The 18581-nt window shown below is 43.3% G+C and overlaps 1 protein-coding gene across 20 annotated transcripts in view; it reads left to right on the top strand.

The window, feature by feature from the left end:
- The window catches only part of MCF2L (MCF.2 cell line derived transforming sequence like), a 164597-nt gene extending 151737 nt beyond the window's left edge, over positions 1–12860 (top strand). For 8 of the 20 annotated variants that reach the window (XM_075739768.1, XM_075739775.1, XM_075739798.1 and 5 more), the window contains 11 exons: positions 263–484; positions 1059–1151; positions 1660–1738; positions 1893–1959; positions 3259–3374; positions 5015–5074; positions 5432–5506; positions 9332–9459; positions 10086–10198; positions 10323–10426; positions 10546–12860. In XM_075739768.1, the coding sequence (XP_075595883.1) occupies positions 263–484; positions 1059–1151; positions 1660–1738; positions 1893–1959; positions 3259–3374; positions 5015–5074; positions 5432–5506; positions 9332–9459; positions 10086–10198; positions 10323–10426; positions 10546–10640 (1152 nt within the window). In that variant the 3' untranslated portion in view covers positions 10641–12860. Of the gene's footprint in view, positions 1–262; positions 485–1058; positions 1152–1659; positions 1739–1892; positions 1960–3258; positions 3375–4034; positions 4122–5014; positions 5075–5431; positions 5507–6698; positions 6889–9331; positions 9460–10085; positions 10199–10322; positions 10427–10545 lie in introns of those variants that run through there. The other 12 variants (XM_075739789.1, XM_075739816.1, XM_075739846.1 and 9 more) reach the window with 8 other exon arrangements.
- The last annotated feature ends 5721 nt before the right edge of the window (positions 12861–18581 follow it).

The raw sequence follows: 18581 nt of genomic DNA, 5'->3' as shown, positions 1-18581 counted from the left end.
AATATATGTATTGTGCCTCCTCTTCTCTCTGTGTGTAGATCTCTATCTCTGCTACTGGTACTCTTGACTCAGGTAAAATTCTGCCTGAACAGTGTTGGGGAGAGAAATTCTGTGTAAAAATCCAACACTGACTTTATTACTTTTCCAAACCCAACATAAACACTGATGTGAGAGATTACTTGGAACGACAGAACTTGTAAAGACCTGTTCAGAGTATGTGTTTTAGTCTTTGTAGTTATAAATATCACTTTTTGTGTTCCAGGGAAACTTGAATGAGCTGGGCAAACTTTTAATGCAGGGATCCTTCAATGTCTGGACTGATCATAAAAAGGGTCACTCGAAGGTGAAAGATTTGGCACGCTTCAAGCCAATGCAGCGACACCTCTTCCTCCATGAGAAAGCAGTGCTGTTCTGTAAAAAACGAGAAGAAAATGGAGAGGGATATGAGAAAGCACCTTCTTACAGCTACAAACACTCCTTAAATGTAAGACACTGAGCAGTCCATCAAGGTTGAGGTACTGAGGGCTTAGCCTGCAGTAATACAATGTTCTGGTTTTTGTCAGTGAAGATGCGTTACAGTTTTGCACTGGGAGCTTCACATTTTCAGGCAAACCTACCTGGTGCTGCAGGTCTGTGTCACTTTGTGTTGCTGTGTGTTAGAGAGTCGGGGTAGGGGAAACTATCCTTTGGGAAAATCCAAACCATACTAGCCTAGCTGAATGGCGGTTGCATTAATCACACAGAAAATGTAATAATGAGCAGAGTAGGATAATATAAAATAGATGTAAAATTTGGTGGTCTGGGTTTTAAGAGACATCTTGTGGGTCAGCGTCAATTTAATCTACCTAAACCTTCCCTCTGAGGTAGCCAAGCTGACACAAAACACTAAATGTCTTACTTCCAACATGCAGATCATGTGTTATTAGTTATTCTTCTCCTTGAGCAAGAAGCCAAATGTGGTTTTCCTTTTCAGAAATAAAGAATACCAATAGCTGCCTGCTTCCATTGTTATTGTAACTGCAATTTGGCCGGTCACCTTTTGTTCTCTTTTCTTCCAGATGGCAGCAGTTGGAATAACAGAAAATGTCAAAGGTGATGCAAAAAAATTTGAGATCTGGTATAATGCAAGGGAAGAAGTTTACATCATACAGGTAAGTAACATGCCACTACATTTAAAAAAAAAAAAAAAGAGAGATTAAAGGCCGGGGGGAAGTCCTAACCCTAAGAAGATCTGGAGTTTTCTTCCTCTGTTATATCACCAATAGACAGTGGTGAGGAAATGTAGAAAAAAAAGGGGGGGGGGGGAACCAAACCACCACCAGATTAATTCATAAGGCAGTTTCTTAATGTATTTCAATTGCAGAGTCTTCTGGGGTAAAAAAAAAATCACATTTTACAACATAGAGAATATTGTATACACTATTACTATTGCTCTCACTGGAGTAGTGGAAGGCTTGGGAGCCAGGGTTTGACTCTAGCACATGCACAGTCTCTGCCTCAGCGTGTTGCAGTTGTCCCAACTAGTTTCTGTTCACTGGAGCACGAGAGAGGGAACTCTGTCCCTCTTGAAGGATTCCTCCGACGCTGTGCTTTGGCACGCAACTCTCTGTGTATTAAGTACTCTATGCTTGATGGTTGCTTGTATTTATTTTCTGGTAGGCACCAACCCCTGAAGTTAAAGCTACTTGGGTAAATGAAATAAGAAAAGTGCTGACAAGTCAACTGCAGGCATGCAGAGGTAAAATATTTTGGAGATATGTATGGATTTTTTTAATCTCTTTTCTCTTTGAACTTCAAAACCTGACCTGTATATTTTCATTGTGTAGGAATGTAGAAATTAAAAGCTCAAAACACAAATAAATGTTACTAGTTTTTTCTTTCCTCCATTACAGAAGCTAGTCAGCACAGGACACTAGAACAAACACAGAGTTTACCTCTACCAGCATCATCTTGTACAAGGTAAGTAGGTTGTCAAAGCAGCCTGGGTGTCTTGTAAATACACTAATACATCTAGTTTGCAGTTCTTCATTACTCCTATCCCTTAATACCAGCCCTCGTGTTTTAGGGATTTTTTAGGTCTCTTCCTACTATAAACGTGTAAAACTTGGACTTTATACACCTCCAGAACTGTTTAACTGAGCAGCAGTGGCATGGGCTTTGCCAGTTGATGGATAACAACACAGAAAAGTCATTTTGTGCGCCAGCCAAAATCCTGGTGGTATTATGGATCTGCTTGTTGAACTGCTAATTATATAATTTACACCTCAGATAAGAGAGTTATGCGGAGCAGCCTTTTCCTTCCTTCCTTCTCTGTTCTTTTCCTTCACCTGGATTATTTTTCTTCTTCCCTTTCCAATGTCATGTTACCTCCTTTTTGTCTTTTTCAGGGCATTATCTTTTCTCTGTCCTTTGTTCTTTTCCTCCAGTTTCTTTTTTTTTTTTTTTTTTTAAACCAAGTGATGTGTTTTGATTCCTCCTGTGTCCCAACTGCTGAGTCAAGCTTTTTTTCTTTTCCTGTTTTTTTTATCCTTCACCCTACCAACCTGTATATTATTCTGCTCCCACCAGCTGTTTTGCCCTTCTCTGATACCTCTTTTTATTCCTCTGCTACTCACTTTTTTTCATGATGTATATACCCATAAGCCCATGTGCTCATACCTTCAGTAATTCCCACATGGTGTACACTCAAATATGTATCAGTAGCTTATTGCCCTGCCTGTTTTCTACATCTACTTATCACTCGGGGAGAATTTCCCAGATGTGTAATATTTGTAGGATGTCTTTCTCCATTCCCAATTGAAGGTGTGATGGGAATCCAACTGCAAGATCCAACCCATGTTCTTGGTTCATTCCTCATCTGTTCCTGTTTCTGAGGGGCAGAGTTTATTCCTTTTATTTTTTTTTTTCTTCCCTTAGTACGTTCAGGAGAAAACTGTCAGCACAGAATGTTTGCCTGTAGCTGAGAGAGAGTGGAAGTTGTCCTGAGCTGTCTTTTCAGTAGCTCCTACTGCCATAGTACGTGTGGTTGCAGTCAGTTAAGGGAGTCTTTCGCCTTTGTATGTGCTCATGGTCTTTCTATGCACAGTCACCAATGACTTCTTCAACCCTGGAACGTATGATCTGGGAAGTAGCTACCAAATGGTTTTCAGCCTATATATCTGTATGTAAAAGGCAGCTTGTCACCAAAGGTGATCACCCCTGTTCAGACCCAAATTTGCTGGAGATGGATTAATTGTCTTAATTTCTTCCAATAAACAGTCCTTCACGGAACCACATCAGAAACATCAAAAAAATGGAGGAGAGAAAAGCTGATCTCACAAGTCTAGAAGGTTATGGCACCACAGTAGCACCAAAGTACCCTGAGAAAGGCAAAGGTGAGTTTACACGTATGTATTGTTATCTTTAATTGCAAAGAGCATGGCCTGCACTGCAGATGCACAGGCAGATCCACCAGCAGAGTAGCCACGGTAGTGCAGGGAGATGCAGCATTACACCTGAACGAGCAGGGCTTTGCTGCTTTCAGCCCTAAAGCAGCCCACCCACAAAGTGCTGCCCACACTGCACCAGCATCTCAGTCCCATCTGCCCTTAGCTTGGGGTTTCTGCGTTCCTCTGTGTGGTGTGGACAGGCCCAAAGCCACCTCGAATGATGGGTAGCCAAAAGGAGGTGGGAACTATGTGTTATGAGGCCCGAGTCTGCAGTAGTTCTTCTCTTAGAGCTGCCCAGCTTCTCAGGGTTTTCTTCCTCTGGATAAATTTCTTGGCATTACCTGTTCTGAAGAGTTTTGGTTGTGGGTTTTTTTCCTGTTTAATTTTGGTTCCCATCATGGAGTTTGTTTACTGAACCAGTGGCAGTACAAGCCCCTGCACAGTGAGAACAACTGGCCACTTGGGTTCTTCTGTTGTACCTGGACTTTGAGTTGTCCTTTCTCATTCGAACATGCAGGTTTCCTGGCAGGGCTGCAAACAACTTTTTGCGTTGATCTTTTCATCGCCTTCTCCCCTTTCTTTCTGTATCTCTCTCTTCCTTTGTAGATGACACTAGCTCTACCTCAGAATGCTCTGTACTCTCAAAAAAGCGCTTTACGCTGCAGGGCCTTACTAACCTCAAAAGTCAGAAAGGTAATTTTTTTTTAAAAAAAGTAGCTAGACTGTTTTCTATTTAAGGCTGTAACTGAAGCATCACTTTCTATGTGTGTGTAGTGTAATAGGTTTTTGGTGTATGCACTAGCGCACTAGTTTGTTCTCCTAATTTCAAGCTATGTTCCTGAGTCACTGACCCGGGCAGGGGGATTTCAAGGGAAACCGGCTCCAGAGTGAGAGGGGGAGATGCAGCCGGGAAAAGTGGAGCTGTTTGAGATGCAAGGGAAGGAGTGCAGTTTCCAATGCCTCCAGTCTCACTGTCAAGGCCAAGGAAGGAGTTTATAGTGCCCCATTCCTGTAGGATAACTAAAGGAAGGAAGTGGTCTTCAGATTAGACACCTGGCCTGCTTCTAGCTTCAGTGGATCTGCCCCAAATGCACTTGTACTTGGCAAAAAAGAATCAAGGTTTTCTAGAGTATTTCTGTATTAGCATCCTTGCTAACTGAACTCCCAAAGCATGACTACAGCAGAATGTGTATGACAATGTTGGTTTGCTGGATACAAAAAAAAAAAAAAAAAAAGAAAAAAAAAAAGAAAAATAATTTCCTTATGCTTCCAGAAATGGTCTTTACTTTTTTTGCTAAAACAGGCAATAGGAGTCTGAGACCTTTCTTGCTTCCTCCTGCCAAGTAATCGCACTGGTACATTTTACTTCTTGCTTTGAACAGCTGTCTTTGAATAGTCTGAATTGCATTAAGGTGATGGCACTTCTTCAAGAGCATGATTGTTTTTTGTTTTTTCTTTTTCCCAAGCATCTTTTCAGAATGCCTTTTTAAAACCTGATTACCTTTGAGTTCTTTCTGGAGAGACTCTAGGGTTGTGTATCTAATGCTAATGAGGTGAGCACTAATATCCCATGCTTGCCTTGACAGAAACTCCATCTCCTTCTGCTAAAAGCCAGACATTGCCATTGATCCTTCTTACAGGACCAGGTATTGCTGTAGCACTAGATTTAAAATGATAAAAATGATTGCTTAATTTGGTAATGTTTGTCTAAAATAGAAATTAATGGTATTCAGTTGATGTCTAGTTCATTTAGAAAAGTTTACGTATACTTTCATCTAGTACTGTAAAAAAAATTGTCAATTTATCTTCAAATAACTACATGTCGGTAATTAATTCCTTCTTCTGTAATTGACCAGTGACGGCTAAAATCAGAGTGATTACAGAAATCCATTTGTTTTCCAGTGTAAACTCAAAGGTATTTAGCATGCAATCCACCTATTCTCTTTTTTCCAGTTCTTCAATATCTCTCTTCTGTGTTTTTTTGCCTATTCATCCTCCTGCAGCTTCTCCTACCAGTCCTGACAAAAAAGCTAAACGGCATGAAGTAGTGAGTGATCCAACTCCTTTTGGTTTAAGAGGTAGAGTGATACCATATCTTGTACTCCAGAAATGTTCACACATCCTTCATGTAATATGTTACATCACAGCACTGGGGATACCTGTATGATGCTGTTGCGTGCAGTGGTATTGATATCAGCCGAGTTTTTCCAAGTGGGTCTGTCAGCTTCTGTATATACTTGGCTTTGGTAGCACAGCTGGTTGAAGTTTTACCTTGGCATTGATGAAGAAGCATATGGCTATCTAGTTTTTGGGAGAGGGCAGTGGGAAAGGGCTGTTCTGCTGAAGTAATAACCAGAAGCTGGATGTTTAATGGAACTACAGTGGCATCCAGTTGTTATGAGACAGTTGGTTTTCCAGTTAGCATCCTCCTGTCACTGTGTCCCTTGTGGAGAGGATTTAACTTTTAAAAAAGGAAAAAAAAAAAATCTGAAATGCATGTACTCTAGTCAGAGTGGGGATCATCACTGTCATGTGGAATTTCCATTTTAGATCTGCATTTATTACTGTAGTTACAGTCCTGTTGCATCTTTCTTTGGGTGATAGTAGGCAATTTTTACTACTCTGTGAAGAGCAGATAATTTAACTGAGCCCCTTGTAGGAGTTTGCCTCCTGTCCTCCCAACCCACAGCTAAGCAAAGAATAAAAAACATTTCAGTTGAATGACGCATTTCTAACCAGCAAGGTGAAGGCTTAAGTGCAAATCTCTGGGGCTAATTAACTAGAGAGTACAAGGAAGGGACTAAGAAAGACATGGAGCTGTTGGAGTGAGTCCAGAGGAGGGCCATGAAGCTGATCAGAGGGCTGGAGCACCTCTCCTATGAGGACAGGCTGAGAGAGTTGGGGTTGTTCAGCCTGGAGAAGAGAAGGCTCCAGGGAGACCTTATAGCAGCCTTCCAGTACCTGAAGGGGCCTACAGGAAAGCTGGAGAGGGACTGTTTATCAGGGAGTGTAGTGACAGGACAAGGGGTAATGGGTTTAAACTGAAGGAGGGTTGATTTAGACTAGATGTTAGGAAGAAATTCTTCACTGTGAGGGTGGTGAGGCACTGGCACAGGTTGCCCAGAGAAGCTGTGGATGCCCCCTCCCTGGAAGTGTTCAAGGCCAGGTTGGATGGGGCTTTGGGCAACCTGGTCTAGTGGAGGGTGTCCTGTGATTCTATGAAAGCAGTCCCCCTCTTCCTGCCTCTCTTTTCACCATCATCTCTTTTAGAAACTATTATTCTAAAGATGAAGCTGTTTCAAGCCCTACCATCATCATCCTCTCCAGGTTTCCACAGCCTTTGTCTCACCTGTGGAAACAGTGCAGGTTCAGCTGCTGTGATGGGGAAACTATGCAACACCATTCAGCTTGTCAGAGCAGCAGGCAGTGTAATCCCAGGCCAGAGGCATGCAGAAACTCCGTAAGTGTAGATACGGGAGTTACAAGGTTAATTTTTCTGCAAATAGCTTTCAAACCTCTGAGATCTCCAGGTACCATGGAAATCCTGAGAGCCTGAAAATGCTATTGGAAAACATACTGTCTTTTCCACAGATGCTGAAATTTTCCAGGGTGGAGAGTCCTTGATCATTGCTAATTTACAGTAAAATTGTTGGGTCCTCAGAACAGACTTGTCTGTTTATCCTGTCTAGCAGCCTCTCACTTTATGAAACCACTAAACCAAGTAAATTAAACCATCTAGTAACTCCCTTGTCTGTCTTGCACCTTCTGATCTCTTTTCTGCCACTTTATATCTTCTCTTTCCCTAACTCAGAGGGATAAGCAGGCAGTTGACCTGGACATTTCAAGATGAAACTGCACCAGATGATGGTCACAGCTCCTTGGTGCAGAGCACATTGCCCCCACTTGTTTCCTTTGACTGCTACATCACTCCGACTTACATCGCAGTGAGCTCAAGGAAAATGAATTGGTGACAGAATCACATCTTGCAGATAGATCCTATCTCTGTGAAGAAACCTGTGGGCCCATTTCTGAAGAGAAGCCATTAATGAATTCTTGGTTTTCCTGGCACCATCAAATCTAAGCTGATTTCTGCAGAACTTTGCCTTTTCTCAAGACTGTCTATCATTTTCTGACATTTCCTGCCTTTATAGGGAGCTCTGATTTAGTCACACTGTGCGGAATACACACATGCAGTGTTTTGGTGCCTGTAGTTAGCTGATATGAATATGGCCACAGTGACCACTTCCCCCCCGCCCAGGATCAGATGGGCTTTTATACAGACTTGTTAATAGTAGAGTGCCAGCTTGTATGAGGAGTAGGACTGCTGTTGCTGTGGCAGGATCAGGCAAGTGTGCTCTTACCCACATCAGCACAATGTATGAAAAGAAAGAGGCCGAGGAATAAGAGCTGTTACCCACAATGTTCCAGATGAGCAGGCCAGTGAGTATGATGCAACAGGCAGAGTAATTACAGGGATTTCACTTTCTTTTTCTTTTGTGCAACTCGTTGGTTCTGTTTCTAATGAGAGCTTTGGAACAATTAGGAGAAACCAAGTTTTCTTTTGTTGCATTGTTCTTAACTTGGAAATAACAGAAAGGGTTTCAGCTGTGTCCCATGAGCCAACTATAAGATGTGAGCTTCCAAGGAAATTTGCATGGAATACAGCAGGAATTTATTGCTCAGTTTCTTCACAGATGGAAGTTCACTCTTAACCCTGGACAGGTTCAAATGGGTCAGTACTTCTAACCTTGTGCAGGTCATCCAGCAGCGCAGGCGAGGTAAAAGTCCCACTTTGTTTGGTGTGCTCTGGGTCTGATTTCTTTCTATAATTCTTGGATTGCTTTGGCTTTACTCTGACGATGCTCAGATTTTGTCCTAATGCACTGGTATGACCAGCCATGCGACAAATGCCTCAGAAGCAGTGAAGAGCAAAAATGCTGGTGCTTTCTCAACTTAACCAATAGTTACATAAAAGTTGGGAGGTTTGTTCTTCCTTTCATTCTTTTCATTGAGTTTCATCATTGTTACCCTTTGGCTTGAACCAAAATCTTACTTACAAATATTTATTTGTTTTTTATCATGACTTTTTTTTTTTCATTTTAAGCTCGACACATTTATTAGCAGCTGCTGACCTCAGTGAAAAGCATCCCACCAGTAAAACTTACTGTAGTTTTATTTGGAAAAGGATTTTGTGCACTCTGGATATGATTCAGCCTTGTAAATAAATGAAATGCTTCACCCTGAGAGAGAAAAAGGAACACTTGGCAATAAATGACAGGCGGGAGATTGTTCTTGTGGTGTTTGGTGCAATGATTTAACACCAAGATAATTCAGTGTGATTAAGTAATCCTTGTGCCTGAATACCCTTAAATAATAAGCTGCCTCATCAGGTTAAGTACAGAGTGCCTGTAGCTTGTGTTGGATTTCCTGACAGCTCTAAGTGCTCAACAGTTTGAACAAAGCTATGTGCATCCGTCCCCTGTTCCAGCAGGCTGGTTAGGTTGCTTTGGGTGACAACCCCCTGTGTTCATCCTCTTCCCGTAGAGTGCACGTTCCTGTCTTCTACCTCCTCCCAAGAAACAGAGTATCCATCATTCATCTTTGTATAAGGGAGAAATAGCTTCTTTTCAGTTGGGGATTTGTGTTCTTTCCATCTGTTTCCCTCTGTATAAATCCAAAGGGCCAAATTCACTGCTGTGCATTACCACAACTCCACTTACTGTGATGGAAACAGGCCAACTTTTGCCAGCTGTGAATTTCACCCAGTGACTGTAATAACTTTCCCCATTTACAGTTTTCCACCTGTTTATGTTGATCGCTTCAGAGCTTTTCAGTGGGAATAACATTTCTCCCAGTCAGTGGCTCACTGCTGCAAAGTTAACGGTGGCTCTTTGTTCCCCAAGGTTGGGCTAAAACAGCTCATTCTCTTGACGCATCTGAAGAAAATGACGGCTGGTCTAGTGCTGAAGATCCACTGAATTCATCAGATGCAGAGGAAGAAGGAGGAGGAGGGGGAGGCGAGATGAAGCTGGTAACCAGACATGCTTTCCTATTAAGCTAAGCAAATGTTACTGATGCATTGTGTGTGGCAGTATACAGGAATGCTTTTGAAGCTTACAGGAAGGAAAGTGTCTGCCTTGAAATCTTCAGCGGGGCAAAATTCCTAGGGAAATGGAAAATATCCCCTTGTCTTAAATCAGCCTTGTGTTTGTACCTTGGGAGGGTCCATCTGTGCCTTCGTGTAGCCGCAGCCTAGTGAAACTGTGACTGCTTATGCCATGGTACAGCGGTCAAGCGATGACATGCTCAGCTCCCATGTGGACAGGCTTCCACACATACATTGTGTCACTAGGTTGCCAGTTTGTTGGGTTTTTTTCTTGGGATTTTTTTTGTAGATATTTGAATTAACTATTGTAATGGAAACATTTCACTGAATGTCTTTCAGAGTGTAAGAATTCATGTACTGAATTTGCATGTAACTGAACAGCAAAGGTTTACTGCCTCTCAGCATGTATATTTACACTGTCTTCAGCACATATGTGCATGAGAAAGGAGGGAAAAGTACGAAAATTTTCCTAACAAAAGCTGCAACATACCTTAGATTACTCAATATTACTCAAGAAATAATTTGTTTATGTTTTTCCTCTGTGCATTTAGACTCCTGGTAAATATACAGTTGTGACTGATTATGAGAAAGGAGTTTCTGAAGAATTTGCAGTGAAAAGTGGAGATCTAGTTCAACTGATTCGTGAAGGGGAGGATGGACTTTGGTACGCAGATCTGTGTTTGGAAACTTTTATACGCAGAACTGTGTTTGGAAGGCAGATGTTTAGGGTAAAACTTTCAAAGGCATGAAATGAAGCAATTTGACTTTTTATTTTTATATTATTTTAGGTATGTGAAGAACCTGAGCACTGGTAGAGAAGGTTGGATCCCAGCTAACAATCTGCTGATGCTCATAGGCAATTCAAAATCAGCTCAATCTTTAAGCAGCTCTGGTAGGCTATTTATTATAAATAGGTCATTATTTCTGAAGATTCCTGTTATGAAAGAAAGTTGTGAAAAACAACCACCATATCATATTTTCTTGTGTTTTTTTTTTCTTTGCCTTTCTCAGAATCAGGCACTGCCTCCAGCACTTTGAGCACATCATCAAGTTGCAGTGATAGCTGCAACGCCAGCAGCACCAGCTTCTCGGACATTAAGGGCTAATATTACATTTTTATCCCACCTGCATGGAAGGTAAATCCGGAGTTTGTCATTTTGTGCAGAGTTCTGGATGTTGGACTCAAATGGAGAACCACCAGTTCTGCATTGCCAGCTTTGAGTATTTTCACTGGTGATTTTTACAGGTTCTCCCAGAAGATCCCAATGAAAAGTGCATGGAATGTGAATTGTAAATAAAAGTTAAACGATTTGAAATAGGGTCTTGTAAAGGCTCCTGCTCTGAAGTCTGAGCTGCAGAGCTGTTAGGGGGAAACACATTTTCTCACCGATATACAATCAAGTTTCTGCAGAACTGTATCATTTTGTAACAGCCAGGATCTGAACGTGAGCAAACAAAATGTGTTCAGTGCTAAATCCTTATTGTAAACTAATAACATAGCAATCACTGTACAGGATAGGTATGAGGAAAATAAATCAGAGTTTACAATTCCTCCTCCCCAAAAAACCCTTTCTCCAAGGACATACCTCGGTCAATGCAGCAAACAGGACTCTTGCAGCAACCAGGAAGGAGTTGGTCCAGCCTTTTCTCTTCGCTTGGATCTTCAGGATATTCTTCTGTTCCCGAGAGACTGGGTTGCAGACATGACCAATTCACTGACCACAACAGCATCAAAAGAAAATATTATTTTATTCTTTCCAACCTTTTAATAACACGTGCAATGGAGTAGCTGTTTTCTGAGGTATTTTGACCTCGCAACCAAATTCTTTACCAAAATCACTGTGTTTACATAGCCATGGCAATTTAGTAGTATCTTTTTCCTTGCGCAGGTGGACAATGAAACACAAATGTTCTTAATCACTAAATGATTTCTTAATAAATGGTAACCGCATGGCTACCTTCAGCTCTCACAATTAACATACAGTTAGAGGCAGAGGAAACTATTGTGGCTGCACTATGGGTCAAGAGCCTTTTTTCAGACAAACCTATGAGGGCTAGAAATCAGACGTATTTTTAGTCAATAGTGTTTGTTGCAGGTTTATTCAAAGAGAAAAAAGCAATGACATTTTCTATAAAAGGGGAGCACGGGAGAAAAAACAACTTTATTAGAGAAGAGTCAGGTTTATGCTACAGACAAGTATTTTAATTTTTTTTTTAAAAGAAAGGTGATGCTAAACTTGCCATGTTTCAGGTAATGATGTAAGCCAACGTTGTAAATTTTCACCTTGTCAGACGTTCTTTGCATGTCCTCCTTACAAACAGTCCAAAACTGTGTGCATGTATGGAATACTATATTCATTCCTGTCCTTTTCTCAAAAATTTCTACTTATATGAAAAGAAGTTTTTAACTGATTCTTGTACAATATGAATTCAATGTACACACTTAAAAACAAGGTGGACATTAAGAGCATAATTTTTCAGAAGCACTAAGCACAGCAGATGATGTCGACGGGAACTGCTGTTAATCATCAGCCCCTCTGATGGCTGAGCCCTGAAGTCTATCTTTATGCCAGAATTTTGTATTTTAGAGGCTGCAGCTTTTAGGAAACTTAAACAACAAATACTCTAAAGAATGATCTTACTCCTGGGTTGCAAAAGCTACCCTACCCCAGATGCAATCAAAATGCAGCTGACCACGGTCAGTACAAATTGAAACATATATATATACACACACATATATTTATGCACCTATGTGCATGTATGTGCTTGTGTGTATATGTGTGTGTGTAGATATGTATATGTGTGTAGATATAATGTATCAATGTAAAAGATGTATTTATAGTCTTCATGCTGCTGAATGTGTCACTTTACAATTCATAAATACTTAGGTTTCTTGCAATACTGCAATATAAAGGCCGATCAGGGTTTTACTTCAGGCATCTTTTCCAATGCAGAAAACCCTCTGATCTCTTTTTAATTACCCCACATAATACTGTTCTGACTGGGAATATTTAGTCTGATATTTAACAATGGAATGGCAACATGAGATTCAGCTTCATCTATGTAAGTTATTTTGTAAATTATCTGTAACATAATTTACTTATATATTGCTGTCATTGCTAGGATGAGACTGTCCTTTTATTTCTCACCGCAGGCTCATTTGTGTTATTTCAACGGTTTTCTCCACATCATTGCACTTTAATACAACCCATTTCACCATTTCCTTTTTTACTGCTGTTGTGAATTAGAAGTTCAAACTCAGAGGTCTCTATTGTAATTATGAAAATTTGAATAAATTTCAGCGCTTCTGGCTGAATGCCTTTATATAGACATGCTCTGTGTTTCACTTTGTCTCAGAGCCCTAAAAGCTTCTCATGGGTATTACATAAAAACAGAGATAGGCTGAAGGATTTGAGACAGAAAACCAGGTCTGTCTAGCTGTTGCAAGCCTAGAAAGTGAGATGCTCGTCAGGGTCCCTGTGTTCAGATCCTTTGCCTACTCGTTCTGGACGATCACAGAAAAACAGCATTTTACCCTTCTGATCCTGTCTCACTTAACCTGGCATGTCTGCAGGCTAAGGATAGGAAATGAAAGCCAGTGCCAGGTAATCAGATTGATTCCCTTTCTCCTACACACCCTTTTTGTTTGCAAGATGGCTCATCGCTGTTGGTTTTTTCCTAAGGAAGCTGTGTATCCCAGGGCTCCCCTCCTCCTGTACGCACGCTCCTCTTGATCCTGCAATCTTAGCAGAGCAGGCTGGAGGTCCCTGTCTGGCAACAGCCCCACCAGGGTGAGAAACAAGAAACCACATTCACTCTTGCAGCACCTGAAGAGAAACATGTTTGAGCATTCACTGATTAATGGCTTTATGGACCATCGTGCGATGGTAGGAGGTGAATTTCCCACTGACTGGAGTGATTTGGGCCAAGGTGATGGCCATGTGCAATTACACAATCCAGCTAAGCTATTATTGGGATGTGATTGCTTTTAGTTCCTCTTGTTAACATAACAGCTACCTCTGTAGCAGGTAGTCCTACTTTTCTGAGCAAAAGGAGGTCCAACCTTTCTGAGCACAACCGCATTATACTTGTTACAGCAAAAAATGGAAGAATTCCAGCCAAGATTTACCTTAGTGGAAAGTAAAGAATTTTCTATATAAAAACCTAATAATAATTTATTTCTTTTTAATTTTAATGATGTTTATTTCCTAGTGCAAACTCCATGATTCATCTTGGGTTTCTTATATCCTAGATAACTGGCTCAAAGCTGGAGCACAGTCTTTCCTAGATACAGAAGCAGTTTGCTAGTTGGAGTACAAAACCCTTTCTCTATTCTGCACAGATCATAGAATCACAGAATGATTTGGATTGGAAGGGACCTCAAAGATCATCTAGTTCCAACCCCCCTGCCATGGGCAGGGACACCCTCCACTAGACCAGGTTGCCCAAAGCCCCATCCAACCTGGCCTTGAACACTTCCAGGGAGGGGGCATCCACAGCTTCTCTGGGCAACCTGTGCCAGTGCCTCACCACCCTCACAGTAAAGAACTTCTTCCTTATATCCACTCTAAATCTACACTCCTTCAGCTTAAGGCCATTACCCCTTGTCCTGTCACTGTGTGCCCTTGTAAACAGTCCTTGCCCAGATTCCAGATGTTGCCAGTGAGCAAAACTGGGGACTTTGAACTGTAATTCATTTCCATCACTTATCTCAAAATGACAGGGACTCCCATTCCACTTCTGTATCGTATGTCAGGCAGTTATTACAAACTGCACTGTAAAGTTCAGCGTGTCCACACAAGTCCCCCCTAGATTTGTGTGGGTGAGTGCCACAGCTGTCTGTATGAGGGAGCTACCCAAATTTGATTCCCTTAGCTTAGGATGTAGGAATAGAAGAGCCAGATTCAGTTGTCCCTTTAGTTTTGGTGTAAACTGTGTCTAGATACCGTGTTATCAAAATAGGGTGTTTAGATGTTGAAGTAGCTTCTCTGGGCTTTCATTTGAAAAGGAGATGAATGGGTAACATGTCAGCTCTGATGACCACATTAGCAATAACTATTGTTTAACAGCTCTTAAGGAAAATAAAGTTCAGAGACTCATAAGCAGCTGGAAAGACATGAATGGCCATGTGAAGACCTTGGTAGCAAAGCACTTGATAAATAGCTTCTCCTGCCCTTACAAACACCCTGATGGGGTGAGGCCAGCTGCAGCAACAAGACAACCCAAGGCCAAGATGTGTTCCACCTCCTTCCAGGCAACTTCCACAAGCCCTCTCTAAATGTTGTTTCATATACTTATAAAATTTCCACTTCTTCCCTTAATACATCCAGGAAAGAAATTTAAAGCTCATGAAACTTTGAGCTTGTCACTTTTCTATGCAGGAGACTGTGCAATATCATGTTCAATAGGGATACGGGGACCAGAGCACCTGTTTGCCTGCCTTGGGGAGCTGTTGCATGAAAGGCAGCAGGAGTTGCTCCTGAGATCCAGCTCGGGCAGAGGGATGCCTGCTCCCTCCCCAGAAACGTTGTATCAGATTTTTCCTGGGTTTGGGGTGGTTTTTTTATTACTTTCCACATATTTCCAAGGTCCTGCACCTGAGCTGATATTTTCAGGGAACCATCCACAGTGGCTCCGGGTTAGAGTTCAGCACTGTGTGTGCACATTCTTCCCAGCTCCTTTCCCAGGACCCCTTTCCAGCTTCATCCATCACCTGATTACCTGGCCGGCCGTTATCACAAGCTGCTTCTGTGGCTCTCTGCAGCTGGCTTTAGCTTTGATATCCTGCAGATGATATATCCTCAGGAAATCCAGCCTTTTACTCCAGACCCTCTGCTCTCCTGCCAGGAGGTACCTGCCTGAGCCCCCCGTTACCTGTCCTTGCTCGGACATCTTTTCCTTCCTTCCCTTTCTCCCTGCTTTTCTCTGTGGATGATCCTGTCAGCAAGCAGAAACTCACCTGCCACCTCTCTGTGGGTAATCCAGCTGAGTAAATGCATTTTTAAAAGAAAGTATCAAGCACTGAGAAGGATGATCAGTAGCCCTTATTTTCCAAACTAGCTGTCAGTTTACTTAAAGCCTCTTTCTTTTTCATTGACCTGGAGCTGGTGTTGCCCTGCATCACTGAAAGGCAGTTTTTAAGCGTGTAAGTGGTATCTGGCACCCAGCCCACCGCAGGCTGGCCCCATCACAGGCTCCTTCACACCCCGGCCAGGTACCCGAGCAGCCGCTCGTTTTGCCAGCCTGGAGGAAGGGAGGGATGGATGGCGGGGGACTGGCTCGATGGTAGGGTCTGTGGGGCAAGGGGCTGTATGTAACACGTCAGCCAGAGATCAAAAAGCAGAGAGGGGAGAGCGCAGAACGGCTGCGTTATTTTTGGTGGGTGCAGTGGGGTGAGGAGCACTGGGCATAAAGACATTTCGACGCAAAAAACCGCTGCATGTGATAAGCCGAAGCAGAAGCTGCGTGGAGCTGCTGCCAGTCCCTGCTTCCCTCTCCCTCCTTCCCTCGCTCCTGTGGCCACAGCCTCTGCAATGTCCCCGCCAGGGACGGCCTCCAAAGGCAGCAGGGCAGGGGTGAGAGCTGCCCAGGGTGGTGAGGCGCTGGAGGGCTCTGCTGGAGCGTGGGTAAGGCCGGTACAGCTGCTTTGGCATCCATTCCCTCCCTTGCCTGCTCATGAGCTGTTGTACGTGGTTAGCTCAAAATACGTAAATAAACAAGCCCCCCCCCCCCCCCCCCCCCCCCCGCCCCCGTCAGTGGGCTCCAACCATTTTGCTCGATCCAAAGGCCGTTCAGAGTGAAGCGTCCTCACCCAAAGCTCAAGCCTTTTCTTGAAAAGTCTGGGGGCAGCATTGTGTCTAGTGTGGTGGGTTGACCCTGGCTGGAGGGCAGGTGCCCCCAAAGCTGCTCTATCACTCCCCTCCTCAGCTGGACAGGGGAGAGAAAATATAACAAAAGGCTCGTGGGTTGAGATGAGGACAGGGAGAGATCACTCACTAATTACTGTCACAGGTGAAACAGACTGAACTTGGGAAAATTGATTTAACTTATTACCAATCAAATCAGAGTAATGAGAAATAAACCCAAATCTTAAAACCACCTTCCCCCCACCCCTCCCTTCTTCCCGGGCTTCACTTCACTCCCAATTTCTCTCCCTCCTCCCCCCAGCAGCACAGGGGGACGGGGAGTGGGGGTTACGGTCAGTTCATCACACGTTGTCTCTGCCACTTCTTCATCCTCAGGGGGAGGACTCCTCTCATCGTTCCCCTGCTCCAGTGTGGGGGAAGTCCTCCATGAACTTCTCCAACGTGAGTCCTTCCCACAGGCTGCAGTTCTCCACAAACTGCTCCAGCGTGGGGTCCCCCATGGGGTCACAAGTCCTGTCAGCAAACCTGCTCTGGCATGGGCTCCTCTCTCCACGGGGCCACAGCCTCCTGTCAGGAGCTTGCTCCAGCGTGGGCTTCCCATGGGGTCACAGCCTCCTTCAGGTGTCTCCACCTGCTCCAGCGTGGGGTCCTCCACGGGCTGCAGGTGGAATCTCTACACCCCCTCATCCTTCCTCCATGGGCTGCAGGGGGACAGCCTGCCTCACCATGGTCTTCACCACGGGCTGCAGGGGGATCTCTGCTCTGGTGCCTGGAGCACCTCCTGCCCCTCCTTCTGACCTGGGTGCCTGCAGGGTTGTTCCCCTCACATCTTCTCACTCCTTCCTCCTGGATGCTGTTTCCAAGCATTTTTTTTCCCCTTCTTAACTCTGTAACCCCAGAGGCGCTACCACCATGGCTGATGGGCTCAGCCTTGGCCAGCAGCAGGTCCATCTTGGAGCCGGCTGGCATTGGCTCTGTCAGACATGGGGGAAGCTTCCAGCAGCTTCTCACAGAAGTCACCCCTGTAGCCCTCCTGCTACCAAAACCTTGCCACGCAAACCCAATGCAGTCTAGACAAATCCTCAAGAGAAAAAAAGCAGTGTGGCATACACAAAAAGCAGGCTACAAGAGAAAGTGGCAATGTTTCCTCATCCAACCTTGCAGTGCAGCAAGAAGACGAGTCCCTCAGCCCTTCACAAGGAGGGGCGGAGTCGTGGCCACGGCAAAGACAAACCAGGAGAAGCTCTGCCAGCTCCTCCGAGGCTCTGACCCTGCCGAGAGGCAAAAAATCACTCACAACGTTAAGTCCCTATAGCAGCAAGACAAGAAGAGATGACATACTAAAATACGCTTGCTGGGCATCTTTGCACCTCTCAAAGGTACCACGGCCGCTGCCACCGCCTGTACCAGCACCAGCCTAAAGATGGTGGTAGAAAATCAAGGATCAAGCATTTCTAGTCTGAAAAGTTTTTACTCAGGTTAGCAAGTTTGGTGCTGAAATACTATCTTTGACGAATCAATTGAAGTGAATCGATTCACCACCTTTCAGTTTTTTACATTTACACATTTCACATGGATTGACAAGAAGGCAAGGTCCCCCCCGCTGCATTTAAAAGCCTACGGACTCACCAGCGGGGCTGTTGCAGCTGTGGTGGTCTCGGGACACAGTCAAAAGAAGGGCTGTAGTAGAGCTAATATCTCTTATTACCAACTGAAATAGGTGATATAAACAAACTTTGGGGCACACTGCCTTTATCTGAAATCTAATTTTTCTGTGTCTTTTGTTTCCTTTATTATTGGCTGTCTTCAGATATCCTTCTCAGGCAGCAAATGAAGAGGAAGAAATAACCCACGTCAAGATTAAGAAATAAAATGTTAAGCACTTGTATTCAGAGGTGGTCACAAAGAAATTCTCAAAATTACTATCTCTCCGGCTTCTACTTCCTCTTTCTGAAAATATTTGCTCTGTAGAGATACAGAACTCCATCAACAGACAAATAATTTTCTACCGGAAAGAAACAGTTCGCTTTTGAGGTCTAAAAAGTAAATAATTTGCTTTAAAGCTTGGCAGCATGATATTCATTTATTTATAGATTAATATAATGGAAATAGGAGATTATTAACTTGATCACAGGCTTAGCTTGCCTTTAATTAGTCTGATAAATGAATGATGGCTAGTTA

The sequence above is a fragment of the Balearica regulorum genome, chromosome 1 (assembly GCF_011004875.1).
Source record: "Balearica regulorum gibbericeps isolate bBalReg1 chromosome 1, bBalReg1.pri, whole genome shotgun sequence".
NCBI lineage: Eukaryota > Metazoa > Chordata > Aves > Gruiformes > Gruidae > Balearica > Balearica regulorum.
Note: the sequence above shows the minus strand (reverse complement) of the source record. Positions and strands in the feature narration are given on the sequence as shown.